The 24,312-nt window shown below is 51.3% G+C and overlaps 2 protein-coding genes and 1 long non-coding RNA gene across 3 annotated transcripts; all 3 read right to left on the bottom strand.

The window, feature by feature from the left end:
- Window positions 1-5,507: 5,507 nt before the first annotated feature.
- On the bottom strand, window positions 5,508-7,632 carry LOC136469660 (uncharacterized). Its single transcript, XM_066467764.1, has 5 exons — window positions 7,614-7,632; window positions 6,891-7,528; window positions 6,500-6,608; window positions 5,825-5,949; window positions 5,508-5,723 (listed from the first exon to the last, which is right to left on the bottom strand). The coding sequence occupies exons 1-5, from the start codon at window positions 7,630-7,632 to the stop codon at window positions 5,508-5,510; spliced, it is 1,107 nt and encodes a 368-aa protein (XP_066323861.1).
- Window positions 7,633-12,544: 4,912 nt separating this feature from the next.
- LOC136508183 (uncharacterized) lies at window positions 12,545-13,695 on the bottom strand. Its single transcript, XR_010771900.1, has 3 exons — window positions 13,512-13,695; window positions 12,873-13,432; window positions 12,545-12,789 (listed from the first exon to the last, which is right to left on the bottom strand). It is a non-coding gene; the product is annotated as an uncharacterized lncRNA (long non-coding RNA).
- A 1,997-nt stretch (window positions 13,696-15,692) lies between these two features.
- On the bottom strand, window positions 15,693-18,650 carry LOC136508173 (plasmodesmata-located protein 3-like). The gene is made up of 3 exons (XM_066502805.1): window positions 17,755-18,650; window positions 16,773-16,880; window positions 15,693-16,626 (listed from the first exon to the last, which is right to left on the bottom strand). Exons 1-3 carry the CDS (start codon window positions 18,518-18,520, stop codon window positions 16,619-16,621), a joined length of 882 nt encoding a protein of 293 aa, XP_066358902.1. The 5' UTR covers window positions 18,521-18,650; the 3' UTR covers window positions 15,693-16,618.
- Window positions 18,651-24,312: the final 5,662 nt, after the last annotated feature.

Below are 24,312 nucleotides of genomic sequence, written 5' to 3'. Positions count from 1 at the left end.
GGCCCGCCCAAGGCTACCACCCGCATCGAGGTGGTCGCTACGACAGTGGGGAGGACCACAGTCCTTCTCCTGGGTCACCTAGCCCTCGAGTCTTTAGCAAGGCCATCCATGGCGCTCACTTCCTAGCCCGGTTTCGGCAACCGGCCAACCTCACAAAGTACAGCGGCGAGACCAACCTCGAGTTGTGGCAGGCCGATTACTGCCTAGCTTGTTAGCTAGGCGGCGTGGATGATGATGTGCTCATCATCTGCAACCTCCCGTTGTTCCTGTTAGACTCGGCACGAGCCTAGCTCGAACACCTCCCTCCCTCGTAGATTCACAACTGGTGTGACTTGGTAAAGGTCTTTGTTGGGAATTTCTAGGGCACACACATGCGCCCCGGGAACTCCTGGGACCTCAAGAGTTGTCGCCAGAAGTCAGGCGAGCCTCTCTAAGACTTCATCCGATGCTTCTCCAAACAATGCACCGAGTTGCCCCGTGTCGGTGACTCAGAAATTGTCTAGGCGTTCCTCTCCGGCACCTCCTGCCAAGACCTGGTCTGAGAGTTAGGCCGGAATGTACTAAACACGGTGGTCGTGCTCCTCGACATCGCCACCAACTTCACCTTAGGCGAAGAGTCTGTCGGGGCCATCTTCCCCGACAACGACGCCAAGGGGAAGTGGAGGGATGAGGCCCCTGGGGCCTTGGCCCCCCACCTCCCAAAGAAAAAGAAAAAGGGTCACCAGGGGAAGCAGGAGGTCCTCAAGGCCGGTCTAGTCGTGGCCACGGATCGCAAGAATCCTCGAGGCCCTGCTAGAGGCCTCGGGCTCTTCGATGATATGCTTAAGAAGCCCTGCCCATACCACTAGGGCCCGGTGAAGCACACCCTCAAAGAGTGCACCATGCTCCGGCGTTACTATGCCAAGCTCAGGCTCACCAACGACGAGGCCAAGAAGAGGGATGCTGACGATAGGGACAACGACAAGGACGACGGGTTCCCCGAGGTGTACAACGCCTTCATGATCTTTGGCGGGCCTTCAGCGTGCCTGATGGCACGTCAGTGAAAGAAGGAGCGCCTAGAGGTCTTCTCGGTTAAGGTGGCCACTCCCCGATACCTCGACTGGTCTCGGGAGGCGATCACCTTTGATCAGGATGACCACCCCGATTACGTCCCAAACCCCGGGCAGTACCCACTCGTCGTCGACCCAATCATCGGCAACACCTGGCTCACCAAGGTGTTGATGGACGGAGGCAGCGGCCTCAACAACCTCTACGCCAACACCCTGGAACTCCTAGGGCTCGACCAGTCACAGCTCCGAGGCGATGTCACGCCCTTCCACGGCATCATGCTAGGGAAACACACGCGACCCCTCGGGGGCATCGACTTGCCCGTCTGCTTTAGCACTCCCTCCAGCTACCGCAAGGAGGTCCTCACCTTTGAGGTGGTTGGGTTTAAGGGGACCTATCACGCCATCCTAGGTCGCCCGTGCTACGCCAAGTTCATGGCGATCCCCAGCTACACCTACCTCAAGCTCAAGATGTCGGGCCCCAATGGCGTCATCACTATTTAGTCCACGTACGAGCATGCATACGACTGCGATGTCGAATGCATCGAGTATGCCGAGGCTCTCGTGGAGGCCGAGGCCCTCATCATCAACCTCGACCAACTTGGAAGCAAGGCGCCCGACTCCAAGCATCATGCCGGGACTTTTGAGCCCGTAGAGGCCATCAAGCTCATCCCGGTCGACCCCATCGGCTCCAACGACTGAGCGCTGAGGATCAGCGCCACCCTCGATAGCAAATAGGAAGCCGTGCTCATTGACTTTCTCCACGCAAATGCCGATGTATTCGCGTGCAGTCCCTCGGACATGCTAGGCATACCGAAGGAGGTTGCCGAGCATGCCCTAGACATCTAGGCCGGCTCCAGACACGTGAAGCAGCGCCTACGCCGATTCGACAAGGAAAAGCACAGGGCCATCGGTGAGGAGGTGCAGAAGCTTTTGGCGGCTGGATTCATCAAGGAAGTGTCCCATCCAGAGTGGTTGGCTAATCCTATATTAGTTAAGAAGAAAAATGGGAAGTGGAGGATGTGTGTAGACTACACCAGTTTGAATAAGGCATGTCCAAAAGTCCTTTCCCATTACCTCGAATCGACCAAATCATTGACTCCACTACGGGATGCGAAACCCTATCTTTCCTTGATGCGTATTCCGGTTACCATCAAATCAAGATGAAAGAATCCGACCAGCTTGCGACTTCTTTCATCACCCTATTCGGCATGTACTGCTATGTGACTATGCCATTTGGCCTCAGAAACGTAGGGGCCACATACCAGCGATGCATGACCTATGTCTTTGGCGAGCATATCGGGCGAACCATCGAGGCCTACGTGGATGACATTGTGGTCAAGTCCAGAAAGGCCAGCGATCTCGTCAATGACCTGGAGATAGCCTTCAAGTGCCTCAGAGAGAAGGGCATCAAGCTCAACCCCGAGAAGTGTGTCTTCAGGGTCCCCCGAGGCATGCTCTTGGGATTCATAGTCTCAGAGCATGGCATCGAGGCCAACCCGGACAAGGTCTTGGCCGTGACCAACATGGGACCAATCTGAGACCTCAAGGGAGTGCAGAGGATTATGGGATGCCTTGCGGCCCTGAGCCGCTTCATCTCGTGCCTTGGCGAAAAAGACTTGCCTCTGTACTGCCTCTTGAGAAAATCCGAACGCTTTTCCTAGACTCTCGAGACCGAAGAAGCCCTCACCAAGCTCAAAGCACTGCTCTCCAATCCTCCCATCCTGGTACCATCGACCAAGGGCGAGGCCCTCTTGCTCTACGTCGCCACAATGACCTAAGTGGTCAGCGCGGCAGTGGTGGTCGAGAGGCAGGAAGAGGGGCATGGTTTACCCGTCCAACAACATGTTTACTTCATCAGCGAGGTGCTCTCCGAGACTAAGACACGCTACCCCCACATTCAGAAGCTGATCTACGCCATAGTCTTGGCTCGACGCAAGCTGCGTCACTACTTCGAGTCCCACCCGGTGATCATGGTGTCGTCTTTCCCTCTGGGAGAGATAATCCAGAACCAGGAGGCCTCAGGTAGAATAGCCAAGTGGGCCGTGGAACTTATGGGGGAAACCCTATCTTTTGCGCCTCAGAAAGCAATTAAATATCAGGTCTTGGCTGATTTTGTGGCTGAGTGGACCGAGACCCAACTGCCACCTACTCAAATCTAGGCGGAATGCTGGACCATGTACTTTGACGGGTCCCTGATGAAGACCGGGGCAGGCACGGGTCTGCTCTTCATCTCACCCCTCGGAGTTCACATGCGCTATGTGATCCGGCTCCACTTTGCCACCTCCAACAACACAGCCGAGTATGAAGCCCTCGTCAACAGCCTATAGATCGCCATCAAACTTGGAGTACGGCGTCTCGACGTATGGGGTGATTCATAGCTCATCGTCGATCAAGTGATGAAGGAATCGAACTGCCATGACCCCAAAATGGAGGCGTACAGCAAGTTGGTGCGTCGCCTAGAAGACAAGTTCAACGGTCTTGAACTCAATTACATTGCGCGAAAATTCAACGAGGTCATGGATGAACTAGCAAAGATGGCGTCGGCACGGGCCATGGTCCCCCCGAACAACTTTGCCAGAGACCTCCACAAGCCTTCCATCGACTATGCCTCGGCGGCAGAAGAGGGCCCACCGGTCGAGCCCACCATGGGGCCTGAGGCCCCCTCTGTCACCGAGACCCCTTCGGCCGAGCCTGAGGTCATGGAAATCAACGTGGAGCCTCCCGAGGCCAACCAGGGCATGGACTGGTGAGTTCGGTTCCTTGATTACCTTGTTCAAGGAGAGCTTCCTGCAGACAGGACCAAAGCCCGATGGCTTGCATGACGAGACAAAACTTACGTCCTTAGCAACGGCGAGTTATATAGGTGAAGCCCATCTGGTGTCCTCCAACGATGCATCACCACCGAGGCAGGCCAAACCCTACTTTGGGACTTGCACGCAAGAGCCTGCAGGCACCATGCAGTGCCTCAGATGCTCGTCGGAAATGCTTTCCGCCAAGGGTTCTACTGGCCAACGGCGGTTGCTGACGCCACCAAGTTGGTACGCTCCTGTGAGGGATGCCAGTACTATGCACGGCAGACGCACCTCCCGGCCCAAGCCCTCCAAACCATCCCCATTACATGGCCATTCGCCGTGTGGGTGCTGTTCTTCACTGATATCATCCATAGGTTCAGGGTTCCAAACACCATCATCACTGACAATGGGACACAATTCACCAGCCACAAGTTCTTGACATTCTGCGATGACCACCACATCCGTGTGGCCTGGTCGGCCGTAGGACACCCTAGGACAAACGGCCAAGTAGAATGTGCCAACGGCATGATCCTACAAGGCCTCAAGCCAAGAATATACAACCGGTTGAAGAAATTTGGCAAGAAATGGCTTGCCAAACTCCCATCGGTCATCTGGAGCCTGAGGAACACCCTGACCCGAGCCACGGGGTTCACACTGTTCTTCCTGGTCTATGGAGCTGAGGCTGTCCTCCCCACTAACTTGGAGTACGGTTCCCCGAGGCTACAGGCCCACAACGAGCAAAGCAACCGCACTGCCCGCGAGGACACCCTTGACCAACTGGAGGAAGCTCGAGACATTGCGCTGCTACACTCGGCCAAGTACCAGCAAGCCCTACGATGCTATCAAGCCTGATGCATTCGAGGCCGAGACCTAAAGGTGGGCGACCTAGTGCTAAGACTAATGTAGAGCAACAAGGGCCGCCACAAGCTGACACCGCCATGGGAAGGGCCATACATCATCGCCCAAGTGCTAAAGCCCGGGACCTACAAGCTAGCCAACGAGAAGGGCGAAATCCTCACCAACGCTTGGAACATAGAACAACTACGTTGCTTCTACCCTTAAATTTCCAAGCATTATATACATTGTTTCTCGAAATACAATAAAGAAGCGTTCTTTAGTTATTCTAATTTTTCAAGAAACCCCCCGAACCTATCGATGGGGGATCAGCGTTACGATAACGCTACAAGGGAGACTTGGTTCTGCCTCTGTAGAGGTGCCCACCATGGGGCCCGAACAAGACTCAGCTCTACCTCTGCAGAACCAAGCCTTCCTTGGGGGCTAGAAGGGGGACCCCCCTAAGTCCCAGGCACCATTTTTTAGTCGTTTTTCGAAAAAAATTCTACGCCAAACTCTCTAGCATGCTCTGACAAATCGATTGTAAAAAACCTAAGGACCGAAAGTCTGCCTCAGGACCAAAAGGCCGGCCTATGCCTCCGGGCTATGGCAACTCCCTTACCACCTTTTGCCCGAGGGGTAGCTTAGGCTCTGAGGAAGTTTTTTGCAAGTGATATGTTTAGAGACCAGACAGAGGGCAGAGGCTCAGAAATACAATAAAAACGATTAAAAAGCGTAGACGCATAAGTACTTAAAAAAAAGGCCTCGACAGCCACAAGCGTTACGATACAATAATAATCCTAATCTATTTACATGGCCCCTTTAGCCTAGGTCAGAACTTAGGGTCGCCAGCGTCGGCGGTCGGCATAGGAGAAACCACCTCCTCTTTGAATAGCTTGGCCAGCGCCATGCTAGGGGCCTCAGCCGCCTCCACCAGCTTCATGACCTCCTCCTCAGCCTCCTCGTCATCCTTAGCCAAGACATAACCATCGCTAACGGCCTCGAGGTCGACGCCGGCATAGTGCGAGGAGACGATGGCTAGGGCACGCTTGACGCCCGTATGCAGAGCCCCCCGAAGCCACTCGTGGACTCGGCCGCTCAACGCGATCAAGCGGCTCCCGAGGGAGCTGCCCGATTCGACCCCCCGACCTCCAGGGCCTCACAGACGATACGGGCGGCGCTCTGCAACGCGTTGTGCTCTCGGATCTCAGCCTCGAGCACCGCCTGCACTTCAACGGAGGCCTCAGCTGCCCGGGAGACCTCCTTCTCCAACCCTGCGCTAAGACAAGCGGGATGGTGTTAAGCACAAAAGAAAATAAGCCGAACAGGGGTGAAGGCCTATGGGACTCACCCTCGGCTTTCTCTTTCTAGCTTTGGACCTCGACCCGAGAGGCCTCGGCCACCCTAGAAGTCTCCTTCTCTAGCACTACGTCACATCGGGGGAGTTAGGAGTCGAACGCCAGAAAAACAAATAAAGCAAGGGGCGCGGCTCAACAGGACTCACCCTCGGTCTTTTTCTTCTAGGCTAAAGCCTTGGCCCGGGAGGCCTCAGCCACGTTGAGGGCCTCCACCAAAGCACCTTTCGTCAGTAGGTGCGTGCCCTGCTCCACCCCTAGTTGCCCAGCGACGGCCTTAGCAGAGACCTCCACTTGTTTGGCCTAGGACTTGAAGGTGTCCCGCTTGCCGGCCACCTGGGTCAACTCCTCCTCCAGCTCCTTGATTCGCGCCACCAAAGGGGTGGCCTGCTCCCGAGCCATGGCTGCCTCGGCCTTCATGTCAGCACAGCGAAGGCGGAGGTCCTCCACCTCCACGCTCCGCGCTGACAGAAGCTCGTTGGCATTGGTGAGCAGGTCCTTCTACTGCCGGAGCTGGTCCAGACGCCCCTCTCCCACCGGAGGAACAACGACTTCCCAAGGGACCGGGCCTCGAGCTCCTAGATAGGTAGAACAAACATCAAGCACTGCGAGAAAACTAGGGAAAAGACGACATAGCACGGAAAAAGAAAGCGCGCACTTGGGCAACGCCGGATAGATCGTCAGCCATGACGGACAGCGCTGTCCACAGCGACTGCTCTACCAGATGACGAAATTGCTCGAAGGAGTCCTAGCGCCCCCCTCGGCCGCGTCCTCGAGGGCGAACAGAGGCTCCCCCTCAGGGTCTCCTGGCTCTGCCACAATACACATGGGCTATCCCACCCACGGGGCTCGGGTTGTACCCGAACGAGGGTTGAGCTCCCCTCGCCAGAGGTCAGAGCCGGCTGCTCCACGGTGCTGGCCGCCTCAGCATCCACCACCTCCTTCCCTCGGGAAGTATCGTCGAAGGAGATTGAATGGACCTCCACCTCCCGGGCGCCTCCCTGCGACGGTGGCGGGTCTTGGACCAGGGGCAGTACTGAAGCTTGCCCCGCCTCCATCTCCATATCCTGGGCCACCGGCTTTGCCGTGCCCACGCCAGCCTCCACCACCTCAGCCTTGGTGGTCCAGGGAGCCCTGGCCTCCATCGCTTCGGCCTTGGAGGTCCTAGGGGCCTTGGCCTCGCCCTCGATGGCCTCAGCGACGAGGGGCGCCTCGGCTTCATCTGACACACGGGCCTTGGCCTCATGGGGCATAGGCGCCTCCTCACCCACTTGCTTCATGGCCGCCTCGGTAACCTCTCCTTGGGTGACCGACTCCTTCGGGTCGGCCCTGGCCGACGCCGCGCCACGCTCTATGGCGGCTTGCGCCTCCACCACCCATTGGGCAGGGGAGCTGGTGCTCACCTTGAGCGCCTTACATGGCGCCAAGGCAGGCACCTCCACCTGACACTTCCAGCTGAAGACAAGGCAGGCGCTAAGGCTCGCACATCCCTCATCCCCTGCAGGAACGATGAACGCAAATAAGGGAACAGGAAAATGCAAGGAGCAAGGAGGCCTCGGGGGCCATAGCGGCGCATGACTTACCAGAGAGAGGTACCCCCATGACGGGTGGATCAGGAATGGGGACAGACCACTACTCCTCAGCTGCCCCTCCACCGTCTCTCTCACCCGACGTAGAATCTCCTCGTTGGAGAGGGCAATGGTGGACATCCAGATGCCATCGATCGGCTCGTCCGGTGTCACCTCGAACATGTGCTACCATCGAGCCATCAGCGGCAGCACCCTTCGGCGATGGATGGCCACCACAACCACAGCCGCCATAAGGCCGCGGCTATGCAGCCTCTCTAGTGCCTCTAGAAGCGGCCGCAGCTTGGGCTGATCAACCATCAGGATGCCGTACCTCCACTTCTCTAGCTGGCTCTCCACGACCCGCCCAGTATAGGGGGGAAGTCCGTCGTCATCGTTGCAGAGGTAGAACCAACTGTTGTACCAGCAGCGGTTGGACAACACGAGTTGGGCCAGGATGTAGAGGAGCTGCCGGTCTTGGCGCACTTGGAGAGTACAGCCGCCGGCCCTCATCGCCTTCCACGTGCCCGCCGTGCCCGCCGGCTTGATGGTGAGCCCTGCCCAAAAGAGGTGGAGCCATAGCTCCTAGTGGGGGGCAATGCCCAGGTACCCCACGCAGACGGCGACAAAGATGGCCACCTACGCGATGGAGTTGGGGTTGAAGTTGTGGAGCTCCACGCCGTAGTAGTGCGGGAGCGCCCGCATAAACCGGTCCACTGATAGGCCGAGACCACGCTCGTGGAAGGCCACGAAGCTCACGATGTAGCCATCGCGTGGCCTCGGCTCTAGCTCGGCCCCCGGAGCAATCCACTCTAGCCTGGTGGGGTCAGTAACTGGGCAGAGGAGGCCATTGTCGATGAGCGACTACAGCATCACCGCAGACACGTCGGATGGACCCCAAGGATCCGCCTAAACGACAACAGCGCCGCCGGCCATGGGTGCGGTGGAGAATGTGGCTACAGCGGTAAGGCAAGCTCTCTCTATCCCTCTCGCTCTCTTCCTCCCCCTTCTCCCTTCTTCTCCCCGGCGCTCTCTGTTCTTAGCTACCGCTAGAGGGCAGAAAGGTCGAACGTATGCAGGCAAGGTAAGGAGGGGAGGGGCGAGGCTCATCACGTATTTATGAGGGAAGGGGGCAAAATGGACGGGCGATGAAACCGGGGAAGTTTCCCTTAGATCTAGCGCCTTTAATCCAAATCCGACTAAACTGCCCACGCGTCCACCTTTTCCTTATTAACAGCGCGCTCACAGTAACATCCCATCCGTAGACATCGCGTCGCATTCGACCGCAGCGATGGCAGGCGCCGTTCCGTCTCCCCGAGAAACCGCCTCAAAAGGCGCGCCCGCCGTTGTCAGCCGATGGGAGGGGAATATCCCTCACCCGATTCCTTTTAGACTAAGGAACTGGGCACCGAGCCCGTTACGGTCCAGGGGTTCGAAGGCTGGGCCCCTGAGGGTCTCGACAGCCGCCCAGGACAACAGAGTCAGGGATGACTATGGGCGAGCCTGTACATGGCCGAGGCCTGAGCAAGCAATCACTTGGGATGCCCTAAGTCGTGTCCGAGACTGGCAGGGAAGTCTCTGAATGGGATCCCACCGTAGGGAGGCACCGAGCCCCCGAGGTCAATCGAACGGCCCTGGGACCCACTAGAGAAGCCCTCTGGTACTTTTGGAGCGTGTCTCCAGACCACCAGCTGACCCCTATCGAATGGGGCACGGGCCTCGACTCGGACTTACCCGATAACAGCTCACCAGAGGTGTCACTGCTCGTGCCCACCGAGGGTAGCCTGGCATACTCCACCCCTCCTTCCGAACGAAAAGGACGCACGAGGGACGCACAAAAAAGATAGGGAAACTCCTGATCGCCATCTTGCTCTACACAGAGGCTCGGGGGCTCTTCCTGTAACCAAGCCAAGACCCAGCGACCCGAACTCGTGCTCAGGAGTTCGGCAAACACGACAACCCCCCCCCCCCCCGCTCGACAGGGAAAAAGCCCCTAGAGGAGTAAACCCACTCCTCTAGGGCCTCGGGGGCTACACCCAGCGGGTGCGCTCGTGCGCACCCACTAAAGCCTCGAGTACGAAACACCATCCCACCAGGAGCTGCCATGAGCCAAGTATCATCAAAACCTCAGGGAGAGCGCTCACGCTCCCCCCAAGGCTCGGGGGCTACTATCGGGTACCATAAAAAGGGGTCCCCTAAGCAAGAACCGAAAAAATCACTTAGACCTTGCAAAAATCGAAGCCAAGAGACAACTATCGGCAAAACCCCACCTCATTCGAGGCTCGGCTGGATCACCCGGCCCACCTCGGACAGCATCCCGCCTCGCCCGAGGCCCCGCACGTAAGGCCTCGGACAAGGTACCGATTCTCTGCCTCGCTCGAGGCCCCGCACGTAAGGCCTCGGACAAGGTGCCAATTCTCTGCCTTGCTCGAGGCCCCAACCATAAGGCCTCGGATGAGGTACTGATTCTTCGCCTCGCTCGAGGCCCCAACCATAAGGCCTCGGATGAGGTACCGATTCTCCGCCTCGCTCAAGGCCCCGCCTGTAAGGCCTCGAATGAGGTGCCGATTCTCCGCCTCGCTCGAGGCCGGCTTGGTAGCTACCTTGTCACCACCGCCTTGACTGGGATGTCACATCCAACTAACACGACCAACCACTCCCACGACATCAGCCGAACGATGGCTCGACACAGTGGAGTGACTGACGAGATGGGAGTCGCATCAACGCCATGCTGCCCAGGACAGGATGGGGCAGGGGTTACCGGCCGCTGTGCTCGGCACTGTGCCCACGACTGACACCCATGCGGCACTATGCTGCTGAACCCCACCTACTCCGAGGACAGTGCGATGTGGGGAGTCATATCCGGGTCCCTGTAGCCTCAGGATCAGCATAAAAGACTAGCTGCACCCTCCGAGCCTCGGCTACCCACCTCCGCACCCCTATAGCCTAAGGATGCAAGGATATAAGTAGTGAGAAGTCTACAAAACAAAAAGACGAAGCAAAATAGAGCACTGGACTTACCGCGTGTAGGAAAAATGACTATGCCAGGCAATCAACATATCCAAATTCTCAATTTCTAGCCAAATATATTGCTATACCTGTGACACAAAATTCATATTTTACAATTTTTTTACACCAACGTAGGCAACATTGGTCAGTCACTGTCACCTATTAGAGATTTGAATGTGATGAACAACAGGTCTGTCACTGATGGCCTAAGCCACTGCAGATACCACATTCCTTCTTCGACACTCACTAGACCCGCCCCAATGCCAAGAAAGCAAGACTAATGTCCCATGATCCCACCTAGACTTGCTTGATGACACAAGTCTGACATAGTAAAAAATCAGTTGTACTTACATGGGGAGACATGGAAGCCATGCAATCGAAGTAGGCGAAAACCCATCGCTGTGGCATCAACGTCATTAACAGGGAAGTCCCTCAAAGATGGTAGCCCTAAATCTTGTGTCCAAAGCCTATCAACATGAAATTATGAACAAAGGAATAATACCTTAAATCAATATCTAATAATTGTTTCTCTCAAAGACCAAGACAGTGTTGTTTGCCCTGTCAACCATCCTAACTCTCTATTTTCATGGTATGCACGGTATGAAAATAGTTACTCCTAAAATAGTTACCAACAAACATAGACATACCATGAAAATAGTTACTCCTAAAATAGTTACTCCTAAATAGCAAAATATATGTCCTCCTAAATTACAGAAAACACGCAAGGATAAGAGTAGCACGAACAAGGCCTACTCATTATCTGTTACTATGCACAAATTGAAAGGCTCCTGTAAGTATTTGTTGGTAAATGGTGGGCTTCGTCTACACATTATCGGTTGCTTTACTGAAGGATCAGAGTAGCACGAGCAAGGCCTCCTCTGCCTTCCTTTCAAACCCAACCACCTATGAGCCACTCAACTAGAACATCTAGATGTATTATGCATACTGCATTCATCAAAATACTAGTACTAGCTGCTCCTCGATCCAAGGAAACAAGTATGTTGCTCCCATACCTAAAGAATCGAATCAAAGGGAGAACAAGATCTCAACAAAAGTCACCATCAAGATCTCACACGGACAGAGGTCGAGCTCAGAACCTGGAACGGTAGGGACTGCAGCACAGGTGGCGTAATGGGGCTCGTGGGGCTCAGATGTGGATCTCCAACAGACAAGCATGGGGGTAGTGGCCACTTGGGGGCATCCGGTGGTGGTGGGTGTCAGTTGGCCGATGAGGAGTCCGAGCGTTGGTGGCGGCGGGCGGATCCGTCGATTGAGGTGGTGGACGGCCGGTCACCGGTGGGGGCGTCATCGGTGGCACAGTGTGTGTCCAAACCCTAGCAAGAAAGGGATGGGGATGAGGGGAAGGGGATGATGCAGAGGATGATTACTTCTAGTGTGGTGGTAGGGGCTGGTGGGGGCGGTCGGTAGAGGCTGGCATGGTTAGGGTTCCGGCTGACGGCAGCGGGCGGTGGTGCTTTGCAAGAGGGCAGCGGCGGGCGCTGGCATGGTAGGCTGCGGCGGCAAGGCTCGACATGGGAGGCAGTGGCAGCGAGGCTCGGTGTGGGAGGCGGCGAGGCTTGGCGTCCGTGGGAGGCGGCGGCGACGGGCGAACTCACGGGTCACGCGTGTATGGGCCGCGAGCCTTTTTCCTTTTCGTGATGTAGGCGAGAGGGGGAGAGGGGGAGTATATTCTGAGGGTTTTTTGTTTCGTTTCACCATACACACTTTCGTCGACACTTGACTTGTTGGCTCGGTTAGGCTACGCCGATACTTATTGTGTCTACAAATGTTTGCCGACAGTTTTAGTGTCCCTAGAGCAATGCCGATAGTTGATTTGTAGCCATACAACATCATTGCCGATAGATTATATGACATTAAAAGGTTGTACAATTACCAATAGATAATATGTAGTTGAAACCACCCCTTTGCCAACACATAATTGTAGGCAATTGTGTGTCATGGTGTAGTGTCTCTCCAATCCCCATTTGTCAAGCCCAACATCGATCGGGTTACGAATATCGCGCTGTCTAACAAACTCACGCATCTTGTTTTTGTGATGTTTAACGAATAGGTTGACGTAGTCAGGTCCATATCCCCTCTTCCGTGCAATTACTTGCCTCCCCTTCAGTTCATTCAAGAACTTAGCTTGACCATCATAACATTCCCACCTGCATTTCCTAGTGCTCTGTTCAAACGAAAAATTATATCATATATGTCTTAGCAAAAGAAACAAAATACGATTTCATGTTTACCACAAAAATAACTAACCTCATCATAATCAACCATATGGCCACAATAATGGCCTATTCGAAGCTCCAAAGGGACTAGACCGTAGTTGGATTTAACACCACATTTGCACTTAACTGAAGGTGCTTTATAAATTAACATTTCTTTCTTCTTTTCCTTTGCCTTTGGTGGCTTCGGACATTGATTCTTAGGACCGTAGAGCCACTCATTGAAACGACACTTCATAAATTCATAACGCTACAAGAGAATACATTAGTACACGCACACATATAGAGCTAAACATTTAAATAGATACACTTTCCACTTACTTCGTGTTTGTTCAGATACACAAACTCCAATGTATTCTCAGGGTTTATCACAGCTCGATCTCCGCATTCGCACAGAGGAGGTTGCTCGAGTCATCTAACTGCGGCTAGGTGCTTCTCATTAGCCGTCATTAGCGGGGGGTTAGGGGGTGGAACCCACCGCTGGAAGTGCTCACGTGGATGTCTCCCTCTACATCAATTGTCGAAAATGAGGCACCTAGGGTCAAATTTATCTGCACCGTCGATCCACTGAAAGAAAAAACACCTCTCATGGTCCTACACAAGATTTCAACAAAATATTAGTAGCCTACTTACACAAATGAAGAAAAAAAAGATAGTAGAAATAATTACTTACATTAAAACGACTCCATGTGTAGAAGCAACACGCCGCTGTGTCTAGATATCTCGATTGAAACACGTCGACCGGGAAACCACAGTCACAGTTAGGGACAGGGAGGTCAGGAGGGACGGAGGCATCTTTGCTAGACGCGTCGAGGTATAATTCTCGAGGACAACCCCGTTTTCGTCAAAACTTCTCTCGAGACATTTCTTGCATCTAACAAAACAGTTGTAATTTAACAAACAAAAATCAAAATATCACAAATTAATGTCAATGAGAATCATTTGCATTACAACAAATAAAATATAACCTACACTTTGGTGCAAACTCTATCTTAGATGCAAACATGAAAACTATATAAAAACTATACTTTTGTCAGTAAAAAAATAAAATTTGGTACATCAACAGTGTCTCCATATATTTATTCACATATAAAAGTTGAGATGCAAACTCAAACAAGCAAAATACATGGTAATTATAATTCTAACTAACCAATTAACCTTAACATTGGCAATCCTAATCCTAATCCTTCAATCCAACATTCTAACGAACTCATATTTTCCTCCATACCCTAACTACTCATTCAAATCATTCGATCCACCGTGGAGGCCGAGGAGGAGCTTCATTACCTTGACAAGACCGAGGAGGAGTTTCGGGAAGGTAGGGAGGGGAACGACAAGGGAGGGAAATTCGGCGGCCGACCATGGGGGAGCCGGGAGGCAATGGCGCGGCGGTGTGGGCTAGGAGGCGCGGTGGCGAGGGCTGGACGGCACGGAGGAGGCTACTGTGCGGCGCGGAGTGAAACAAGAGGGAGGAAATGGACTAGGCCGCGTGCCTCTATTTGGCTCTGCCGCGCCCTGATCGGTGGCGCGGCAGAGCTGGGCCACGTCACCGGTCAGCGACCCTGGTCGCTGCCACGTACGCACCCCTGCCGCGCCACCATGCATTGCGCGGCAGAGTTGTTTCGCCGCGCCTTGCAAACAGGCGCGTCCAAAAGTGTTAATTTTGAAGGAAAAAATAAACAGTGTCAGTTTTAAAAATAGTTTTAAAAAGTATTAAAAATAAAAAAAAATCTCCATGGGCAGGATGGAGGGCGTGTGGGGCAAGGACTGCATGGAGTTCCACCCCGAGAGATGGCTCAACGAGGAAGGCACCAAGCTTCATTACGCGCCGTCCTACAAGTTCATCTCTTTCAACGCCGGGCCACGGATGTGCCTGGGCAAGGAGATGGCGTTCGTGGGGATGAAGTCCGTGGCAGCGGCCAGTGGCAGAGCCAGAACCAAAACATAGGGGGGGAGGCAATTTGCTAATTAAACACATAAGTACATAGGTAGTAGAGAAATTAATCTTAGTAGTTACTACTTATAATCATGCCACAGTAAACAAAATACAGTTGACTGTGTGGTCTATCACTCAATCAGCCACTTATAGTATATATGATTTTAGTCTAGAAGCAAAAAAAAAAAGAGGAATAATCGATAAGAAATCATGCATACATGTATGGCTGTAAGAATGTAGCCTGTACGTAGAGCAGCAAAGGGCAGATGCAGAGGAGTAGAAGACTGCTATGTGGGGGGACGGAGCTGAAGCTAGCTGCAGGTCGACGGCCGGCCATCCAGGCCTCGCCGCCTCGCCGGCTCGCCGGTCACTCGCTGAGGCACTGACTCGGTGACTCGCCGCTCGCGGACGCAGAAGGCAGCCGGATATGACGGGAGTTCTGAGCATTAGGTGCTGCTTCCTGCTGACCTGTTGTGCTGGACGATTTGAGCTGGATTGAATATGGGCTCCTTCAAAAATTCATGGAGGCAGGGGGGGGGGGGGGGGGGGGGGCATGGCCCTCTATGGCCCCAACGTGGCTCCGCCAGTGGCGGCGGCAGTGCTGTGGAACTTCACCGTCGAGGTGGTGCCGGGCCAGTAGTGGAGCCGAAGCTGTCCGCCGTACTTTTCGCATGAAGAATGGGCGACTTGTGAGGGTGCACCGGAGAGGCTTCATGGGCCACAAGTCGAAGCATGTCGCCCGGCCAAATTCTACATTGGGCCCATGACAGTCCGGGTATGCAAGACTTAATTCGGAGGCCAATGTAGGCTAGTGTTGGACCTCCGAATGCAATAGAAAACCAACCCAGCCCATGATTCGATTGCCATCCGTCCGTGACGGAAAAAAAAAGAGCTACTTGATATTGTAATTTGTCATCAAAAAGTGTGGTTATCAGACTACAGTGTTTCGATGTGGAGCACCGCCAAATAAACGAAGAATTATCAATCATGTATAGGCTACAGTGCTATCTGAAGCTCCTTTTCACATTCAGATAAGATCAACCATCTAACTACCTGCTTCTATGCTGTCAACAGGTAACTCTCATCTGATGTCATGACAGCTTTTCTAGCGACAACAACGCAACATGTCGCAACCATCACAAGTTTGACACGGCCCTTGTTGGTCGCTAGAGCAGCAAGTTTTCAGGCAAGCATTCAGGAACGTACGACGAATAGCCACAACAAGTCAGAAGAAGAGAACAGCTGCACAGCAGCACAGCTGGTTATCAGGTCAGCAATGTCCATACAGCAACGGCGCAACGCTAGCGACCAATTAACCAATGGTGGTAGCACCAACTACTACCAAACCCTAGAGTTAAAATCTGGTTCTGGAGCATATGGAAAGTAACTTTCCATAATAAACCAACCAAATTGACGCTCAACCTGCTCCTGCAACCTTAAATAAGAGTCTAAGTACGTTCAGCCTAGACCTAACAGGTATTTTCATTTGGCGGAAAAAAAAAAACAAGGGAATAAATGTACTCCTGGAACCCTTAGCAGAGAGGCTAAGAAGATGACAGCCCCGAGCTCATCTACCAATTTTAATTGAGAATCAAAATAGCCCCCAGAAGTGGACAGCTTCTTTCCTGAACTGAACAGCTTGCCACCTCTTTTCCCCTCTCTGCGATCATGGAGGGGTGGCACCCTCACATGGCCAGAGGAAGAAGACCCAAAAAAACACCCCCTCTGTATTCCACTCCCCAGTCACCACCTTGAAGAAACAAACATACACAACCCTACCATCAAAATGCCATACCATGCCCCCCCGAATGCCTTTGTCCAGATTCTCCTCCCGTGCTCTCCCATCAGTAATCTGCAAGCACAGGATGAGATAAACACAGGTTTGGTAAGGAGGAACAGTCAGCCATATGGTGAAACAAACAGCAGTGGGAGCTGCATATTGGTGGCAGCCCAAAGAGAGCCGTGGTGCTGCTCATGCTCGTGTTTCCACTAACTCACCATCCTTCTTCTTGACCAGGCTCCTGGCGAAAAGCAAGCAGCTGACCACGAAACCCAGGCCTACAGCTCCCCCGAGCACAATGGCTACAGTCTTTGCTGTCTGCTGCCCTGAGAAGTGAGAAGCACAACGGGAAGAGGCAAATCGATTGATCAGACTAGGGGCACCATGGTCTAATCATGGGAACAATCATACATGCATATCTCCGGTAAATTCAGGAAGAAAGGCAAAAAGGCAATGAACACAACTTTTATCAAAGCTTGAATAGACAGATGCATAAACAAGGTGGGAAAATGGAACTGCACTACCCTACTACCATATAGTACCTACAGAAAGCGTGAGCCAAACAATGGGAGTTGATGGAGGTTCAGTAATGCACATCTCCTAAGCTGAACTAATTAGCTGAAGAAACACGTAGAATGTGGAAGATAAAGAGAAGTATATAGGCAAACAAAAGTATCCATGTCTGTCAATTCATAAACTAAACAGACATGATAAGAGCAAGATCATGCCACATCTCAATCAAAGTTCCACTTCGTCAGAGTCACAGCTACCTATAATTCTGTTCTGGACCACTCAAGGATTCTAATGTATACAATGATACACCTGAGAGTGGACTAATCTACACACATTTGCCCAAAACAACCAAAGGAACAACCTAAAAGGTACCAATCACTATAAATCAATCAATTCTGAAGCACAAGTGAACAGAGAGCACTGCCAAGATCTCACCTACACACATACAAACAAAACTTCAAAGTCATAAACTAGGCACCCACATGAATCTTAACAACTGGTTGCAATTGAACAATGATGCTGCATTTGCCCTATTCATCAATCGGGCCAATGCATCCACGGACCCATCAACAAGCAATTGGAGTGAATCGGAATGCTGGATGCAAATGAAACTTGCAAGCACAGCCAAGGCACCAATTTGTCAAATCGAACAGCGTTGCATAGGTAAAGCCAGGAGAGGAGACTGACCTCCCGCGCCGCCGCCGTGGGGCACGCCGTGGGGGTAGTAGCTGTAGCTAATGTAGCACTTGTCGAGGTAGACCTGTCCGGAGGGCGCGCCGCCGCACTCGACCTCGACGTGCTGCACGGCCTGGGTGACGCACTGGCTGCAGTCCCCCGTGGAGAGGTCGCCCTCGCACTGCGCCATGGAGTAGACGGCCTGGTAGCTGGTGGCGACGAAGCCGCCGGAGCTGGTGGCGACGCCGCCCTCGAGCGCGGCGAAGGCGGTGTCCCTGCGCATCTCGAAGTCGCCCCCGCCGCCGCCGCCGCCCGTGCCGCAGGTCTTGAAGAGCATCTGGATGCCGGAGACCTGGGGGAAGCCGGACACCTCGTAGAGCGCGAGGCAGCCGGCGAGCTGGACCCGCGCGGCGACGGAGGCGCCGCAGACGCCCGGCCAGGAGGACGTGGCGCGGGAGACGCAGGCGGCGCAGTCGGTGGCCGAGAGGTCCCCGCGGCACTGGAAGAGGCCGAAGACGGAGGTGGCGGAGGCCGTGGAGGCCGAGGAAGAGGAGGTCTTGTAGAACTTGGCGGAGGCGGACTGCGCCGAGAGCGTGGCGGAGAGCGCGGCGATGCTCGCGGGCGCCACCCCGCCCGGGAAGCTCTGGTTGGCGCAGCCCTTGTAGATGAGCGCGTAGATGTCGGCGCACGACCCGGGCGGCGGCGCGTGGAGCAGCAGGACGGCGACTGCGGCGGCCGCCAGGAAGAGGAACCGGCGAGCTCTGCGAATGCCCATCATCTCGCCGCCAGGTCCTGGGGATCTCTTGGCCTCGTCTCCCCGCCCTCGGCCCCCGCACCCACTCTCTCCTTGCTCTGCTCTCCCACTCCTCTGTGCCCCCTCGTCGCGGCGGCGGCGGTGGTGATAGTGTGGAGTGGGAGTGTACTGGACTGGAGACTGGACCTGAACTGCCACGCTCGCGGCTCGCCTGCTTCTGCTTGGTGGGGTGGGTTGCCTTTGCCGCCGCCCCGCGCCGCGCCGCGCTCCTCTCGACCACCGCAGCAAGGGCAAGGCCACCACCGCCAGGTGCCTTGTTTCTCTCTCCCGTTCCGTTCCCCCCTCTGCGTTTGTTTCGGCTGATGACGTTAACGCCGCGGTTAATCTCTGGCGTGTGAAGTGAACAAGAGCCGAGGAGGAAAAATCGGAGCTTGCACGCAAATTGCAGCTGGTGCCACTCATCAGCTTTATATTTTCGTCCGCAAAACCGACCTGCTGTGGTTGCGAAAGTGCTAACAAGATTACGGTTTTCAAAAGCAAAATGTCGCGGACCAACGTCTCGATGGGCTAAAGCTAAAAGAGGATATACTAAATGTTGTTGTCCGGAAAGAGACTTGGGGGTACTCTTAGTTATCTTAGGCTAGAGGGTTTTGTTGCAACGGGACGCTTTTGCACTTCAGCAGGTTGACACTCCTTCTGTCCCTGGCGCCCAACGGCCCAAGTTCAGGTGCGCTGCTGACAGGGCATCGTTTAATACCGTTAGATGGTTTGCAATAGTATCTGCTTTGAAGGGGAGGGAATGCAAAAAATAGTTATTATTGATGTCTGAAAAATTATGTGGCTAAAGTAATAATTATTTATTTATATTGACTACTCCTTTGTAGACTACTAGTGCTTGTTGCAGCAGCGTCGGCTGCTCTGGTTGTAACTTCTTCTCAACAAACGAGCGAACCCGTGGTTATAAATAGGAGAAATCTTTTAGGTTATCTAAGATCGTAATTTAAAATTTTGACCATACAATATATTTTTTTCTTTTCTAGTTTAAATGTTTAAAATAGTATAGGTGTTTTTTCCTTAAAAATAGCTTTATTCAAAAGTATGTATTTGTTGTATTTTACAAGTATATTTTAACAAAATATTAATCAAAGCCTCAAACGGTTCACTTCAAAAGCTCTTGTACAAATCCTAAGAAATTGAAATGATTATTATGAAATTTACGTACAATTCTTATGAGATTTCCGGGTTCCAACATGCCCTAAAATATGGATCTTGTTCTTCTTCTTTTTTTTGTTGCAAATCATGATACAAATAAAGACACTTATACATGCATACATGGTTACTAAACAAGTGCGCACGCACATGTTACTTCTATGAGCACTCTGTTCGCTTGGAGGAATTCTGGAGGAATTTGGATGGTTTGGAGGAATGCTGGAGGAATTTGTGAGAGAAAAACACTGTTCCGGATGAAGAAAAAAAAGCAGATCAAGCCGGGTTTAAGGGCACGCGAATCTCGACATCGACGATTATCGATTCATCATCTGGCTCTCGTGACATGTTCTGGTGGAGCGGTAGCAAATCTTGTAGTATTTGGAGTACGAGTACTTCCATCGTTGCGTTGAACCTTATTTTCAGTCTTTGATTGTACCCTTAAGTTATTATTAGGCGCATTAATTAAGTTAATGCTAATGGCCTTCTTTACGTCGTAGTACTTGGGGGTGCAGGTTTTGGACGCACGGTGTACCAGATGTGGATAGGACCAGGGATTCTCATTTGGCGTGTCCTTTGGATCTTCTACAGTTCTGCCTCTATCTAATAACCTCGTTGCAAGTTTTTACTTCTCCGATGTGGCTTGGGGATCTTCTACAGTTCTACAGTCTGCCTCTATCTGATTGCCTTAGTTCTCGATCACTTTATTATATAAACAAAAGTGCCTTCTTCGATGTTCATTAATTTGTGCTATCTTGTTTTAAACCGATTCCATTTAAAGAAGCGTTTGTTGTGTCAGCAGAAGTTTTATCCATTGCAAAGCTTAAAGCTCACACCACATTCATTTGTCCTCCAAAACAAACGCGTCTTTGGTCATGCAGCTAAGAGGCCAATTTGGCTAGCTTTTTTTCTTTGAAAGAATGTGCTATAGAAAGTGCATATTTGCTAGGATGTACCGCGATGAACAGCTAAAAAAAATTGGTGCCATGGCGTTTTTAAGGATACCTCTGTTTACTTTACAGTTTATAACTTGTTATAGGGTATGTTTGATACCGGAGCTAATTGCTAGCTAGTTAAAGATTAGCTCTAGTCCATCCAAACAGGAGAGCTAGTTTGTTAGTCAAGTCTTTAATTATTTGTTAGCCAACTAGCTAGCCAATTATATATAACTAATTTGAGCTAATTTTTAGTCCCATTAAATAACTAACCATGTGTACCATTACAGGCCCATAATCACGAACATCGCCCACCATTGCACGGTTTGCCTAATAATATCACTGCCCGTACTACAAATTTTTGGCCGCAGAAGATCCACATGCACCCTTCTCCAAAGTGTCATGCTTTTCCTTTGACCGCAACGTTCATTTTTCTGCACCCAAGATGTCGTTGTGGAGTGCTAGAACCGTGACTTAGGATTAGCAGTGTTGGTCGTAAATTATCGTAAATTTTTAGTCAGAATAGTATTTTTTTCTCACATTGAACCAGTCAGTAGTAATAATCCATGATCGTATACGATCGTATCAGCACCAGCCGAACAGGCTTTAGAACATCCCCCTTCATTTTTCTGCACCCAAGATCTCGTTGTGGAGTGCTAGAACCGTGACTTGAGGATTAGCAGCGTTGGTCGTAAATTTTCAGTCAGAATAGTATTTTTTCTCACATCAAACCAGCCAGTAGTAATAATCCACGATCGTATACGATCGTATCAGCACCAGCCGAACAGGCTTTAGAACACCCCCCTTCATTTTTCTGCACCCAAGATCTCGTTGTGGAGTGCTAGAACCATGACTTGAGGATTAGCAGTGTTGGTCGTAAATTATCGTAAATTTTCAGTCAGAATAGTATTTTTTCTCACATCAAACCAGCCAGTAGTAATAATCCACGATCGTATACGATCGTATCAGCACCAGCCGAACAGGCTTTAGAACACCCCCTTCATTTTTCTGCACCCAAGATCTCGTTGTGGAGTGCTAGAACCGTGACTTGAGGATTAGCAGCATTGGTCGTAAATTATCGTAAATTTTCAGTCAGAATAGTATTTTTTTCTCACATCAAACCAGCCAGTAGTAATAATCCACGATCGTATACGATCGTATCAGCACCAGCCGAACATGCTTTAGAACACCCCCCCAGCTTTTCATGTAACATGACAGGGATTAGCAGGTTATGGTCGCAGCACCCAGGAGCAATGCAAATGCAGCAACGAAATGCATGCTGCATGTGCAGACGGTGCATCGGCCTTTTTAGAATGTACTTGTTAAGCTATTCGGATCGTCCAGGGATCCAGACAGGGTGCATGATAGATCAAAGACCTAGAACTAGTTCTAATACTACCAGAGGAAAAACAGAGAGGGATAGTTGAGGTCTTAGGACCTGACACCGCGGAAGGGGTAGATCCAGAGGCCTCCATCGGGTTCGCTGGTGTAGGCTGCGCACGGGCAGCGACGGTAGGGGAAGAGTCGGTGAGGTCCGGGGACGCGGTGAGGTGCAGTGAAGCCGACGGTGATGACGGTGGAGTCTTCCCATCGCTGGCTGCGCACCCTTGCTAGATCGGACTTAGGGTTTGTTGGTGGGGCGGATTTGCTCACGGTGAACCTCGTACCTTGAGCCGTCGGCCCCCACCACTTTATATAGCGTAGTGCGACGGGGGCCCACCAACCATGTAGGGTGGGGCGCCCCCCGATCAGGGCGCGTGACCAAGGCCCAATAGGCCATTGGGCTTATTGGCTGGGAGATCAATCTAACATTCTTCTCCTTGATCTCACACTATTACTTTTATCTTTAAACTTTAAATGTCAATACTTTTATCCTTACTCATTTCTTCACGGATGATGCATAGAGCATGTTTCATCGTCACGATCAATCGCCGATAGATTTAACAGTTACAATGCACGTCTCTGATCTGAAATAGTTACTTTAACTTTTGGGCCCTTTATAGTCCAGAAATTATAGGCTTTCCCTTAAACCCATGCCGGCTACATGTTCTCTGAACACGTTGGGTGGTAAGCCTTTTGTAAGCGGATCCGCGAGCATCTTTTCGGTACTTATATGCTCAAGACTTATCATTTGATCCCGGACTTTATCCTTCACAACATAATACTTTATGTCAATGTGTTTGGCAGCACCACTTGACCTATTGTTGTGAGCATACTGTACTGCTGGATTATTATCGCAGTATAACTTCAGTGGTCTATTGATGTTGTCAACCACCTTCAAACTGGGTATGAACTTCTTTAGCCAGTTCACCTGCCCCGTTACCTCATAACACGCTACAAACTCGGCATACATCGTGGACGATGTAGTGACGGTTTGTTTTGAGCTTTTCCATGAAATAGCTCCCCCTGCGAGAGTGAACACATATCTAGACGTGGATTTTCTATTATCTCCCGCATAATCAGAATCTGAATATCCCACTATATGGAGTGAATTAGATCTTCTATACGTCATCATGAGGCCTTTCGTTCCTTGCAAATAACGTAAGACTTTCTTTACTAATTTCTAGTGTTCTATTCCAGGATTGCTCTGGAATCTGCCAAGTAACCCGGTAACAAATGCCAAGTCTGGGCGCGTGCATACTTGAGCATATTGCAAGCTTCCGATAGCTGAAGCATATGGGACCACTTTCATTTGATCGATCTCATATTGGTTCCTGGGCATTGAAAATCCCCATATCTGTCGCCCTTGACTATAGGAGCAGGTGAGGGACTACATTTGTGCATACTGAATTTCTTTAAGACTTTTTCTATGTATGCTTTTTGTGACAGTCCTAATACCCCTTTACTTCTATCTCGGTGAATCTCGATCCCTAGAACAAACGAAGCTTCACCAAGATCTTTCATATTAAATTTTGAGGACAAAAACTTTTTTGTCTCCAGTAGTAGACTGACATCACTACTAGCAAGTAAGATATCATCCACATACAGGACAAGAAAGATATACTTCCCATTCTTAAACTTTGCGTAGACATAATTGTCCTCAACATTATCTTCAAACCCAAAATTCTTTATTGTCTGATCAAACTTCAAGTACCACTGTCTTGAAGCTTGTTTTAATTCATAAATAGATTTCTTTAGGTGGCATCCCAAACGTTCTTTTCCTTCCATGACAAAATCTTTTGGTTGTGCCATGTAAACATTTTCCTCTAAGTCTCCGTTGAGAAATGCCGTTTTACATCCATCTGATGTAATTCTAAATCGTAATATGCCACTAATGCCATTATGATTCTGAAGGAATCCTTACATGAGACTGAAGAAAAGGTCTCATTGTAATCAATCCTTTCTCTTTGTGTAAAGCCTTTTGCCACAAGTCGGGCTTTATATCTCTCTATATTCCCTTGAGAGTCAAGTTTTGTTTTGTAGACCCATTTACAGACTACTGTTTTAGCTCCTTTAGGAATTATCTCCAAATCCCAAACTTTATTTGCATTCATTGATCTCATTTCATCTTCCATGGCCTTAAGCCACTTTGATAAATGATCACTTTTCATGGCTTCTTCAAATGAGGTGGGATCATCCTCCATTTGAAATTCTTCAGTGTTGTACACTTCATAATCAGCAGGAATAGCTTATTTTCTAACTCTTTGAGACCTTCTAGGGGCCTCCTCATTTGGC

The sequence above is a fragment of the Miscanthus floridulus genome, chromosome 1 (genome assembly GCF_019320115.1).
Source record: "Miscanthus floridulus cultivar M001 chromosome 1, ASM1932011v1, whole genome shotgun sequence".
In the NCBI taxonomy this organism is placed as follows: domain Eukaryota; kingdom Viridiplantae; phylum Streptophyta; class Magnoliopsida; order Poales; family Poaceae; genus Miscanthus; species Miscanthus floridulus.
The sequence above is the reverse complement of the archived record's forward strand: the minus strand, read 5'-3'. Positions and strand labels throughout refer to the sequence as shown.

Coding starts and splice junctions, on each gene's coding strand:
- LOC136469660 (XM_066467764.1), bottom strand. Junction 5,950..6,499: donor ACCAATGCCAACGAGCTTCT/GTCAGCGCGGAG, acceptor GTCTTAGCGCAG/GGTTGGAGAAGGAGGTCTCC. Junction 5,724..5,824: donor TCGTCTGTGAGGCCCTGGAG/GTCGGGGGGTCG, acceptor ACGGGCGTCAAG/CGTGCCCTAGCCATCGTCTC.
- LOC136508173 (XM_066502805.1), bottom strand. CDS start 18,520: ATGATGGGCATTCGCAGAGCTCGCCGGTTCCTCTTCCTGGCGGCCGCC. Junction 16,881..17,754: donor CCACGGCGGCGGCGCGGGAG/GTCAGTCTCCTC, acceptor CTCACTTCTCAG/GGCAGCAGACAGCAAAGACT.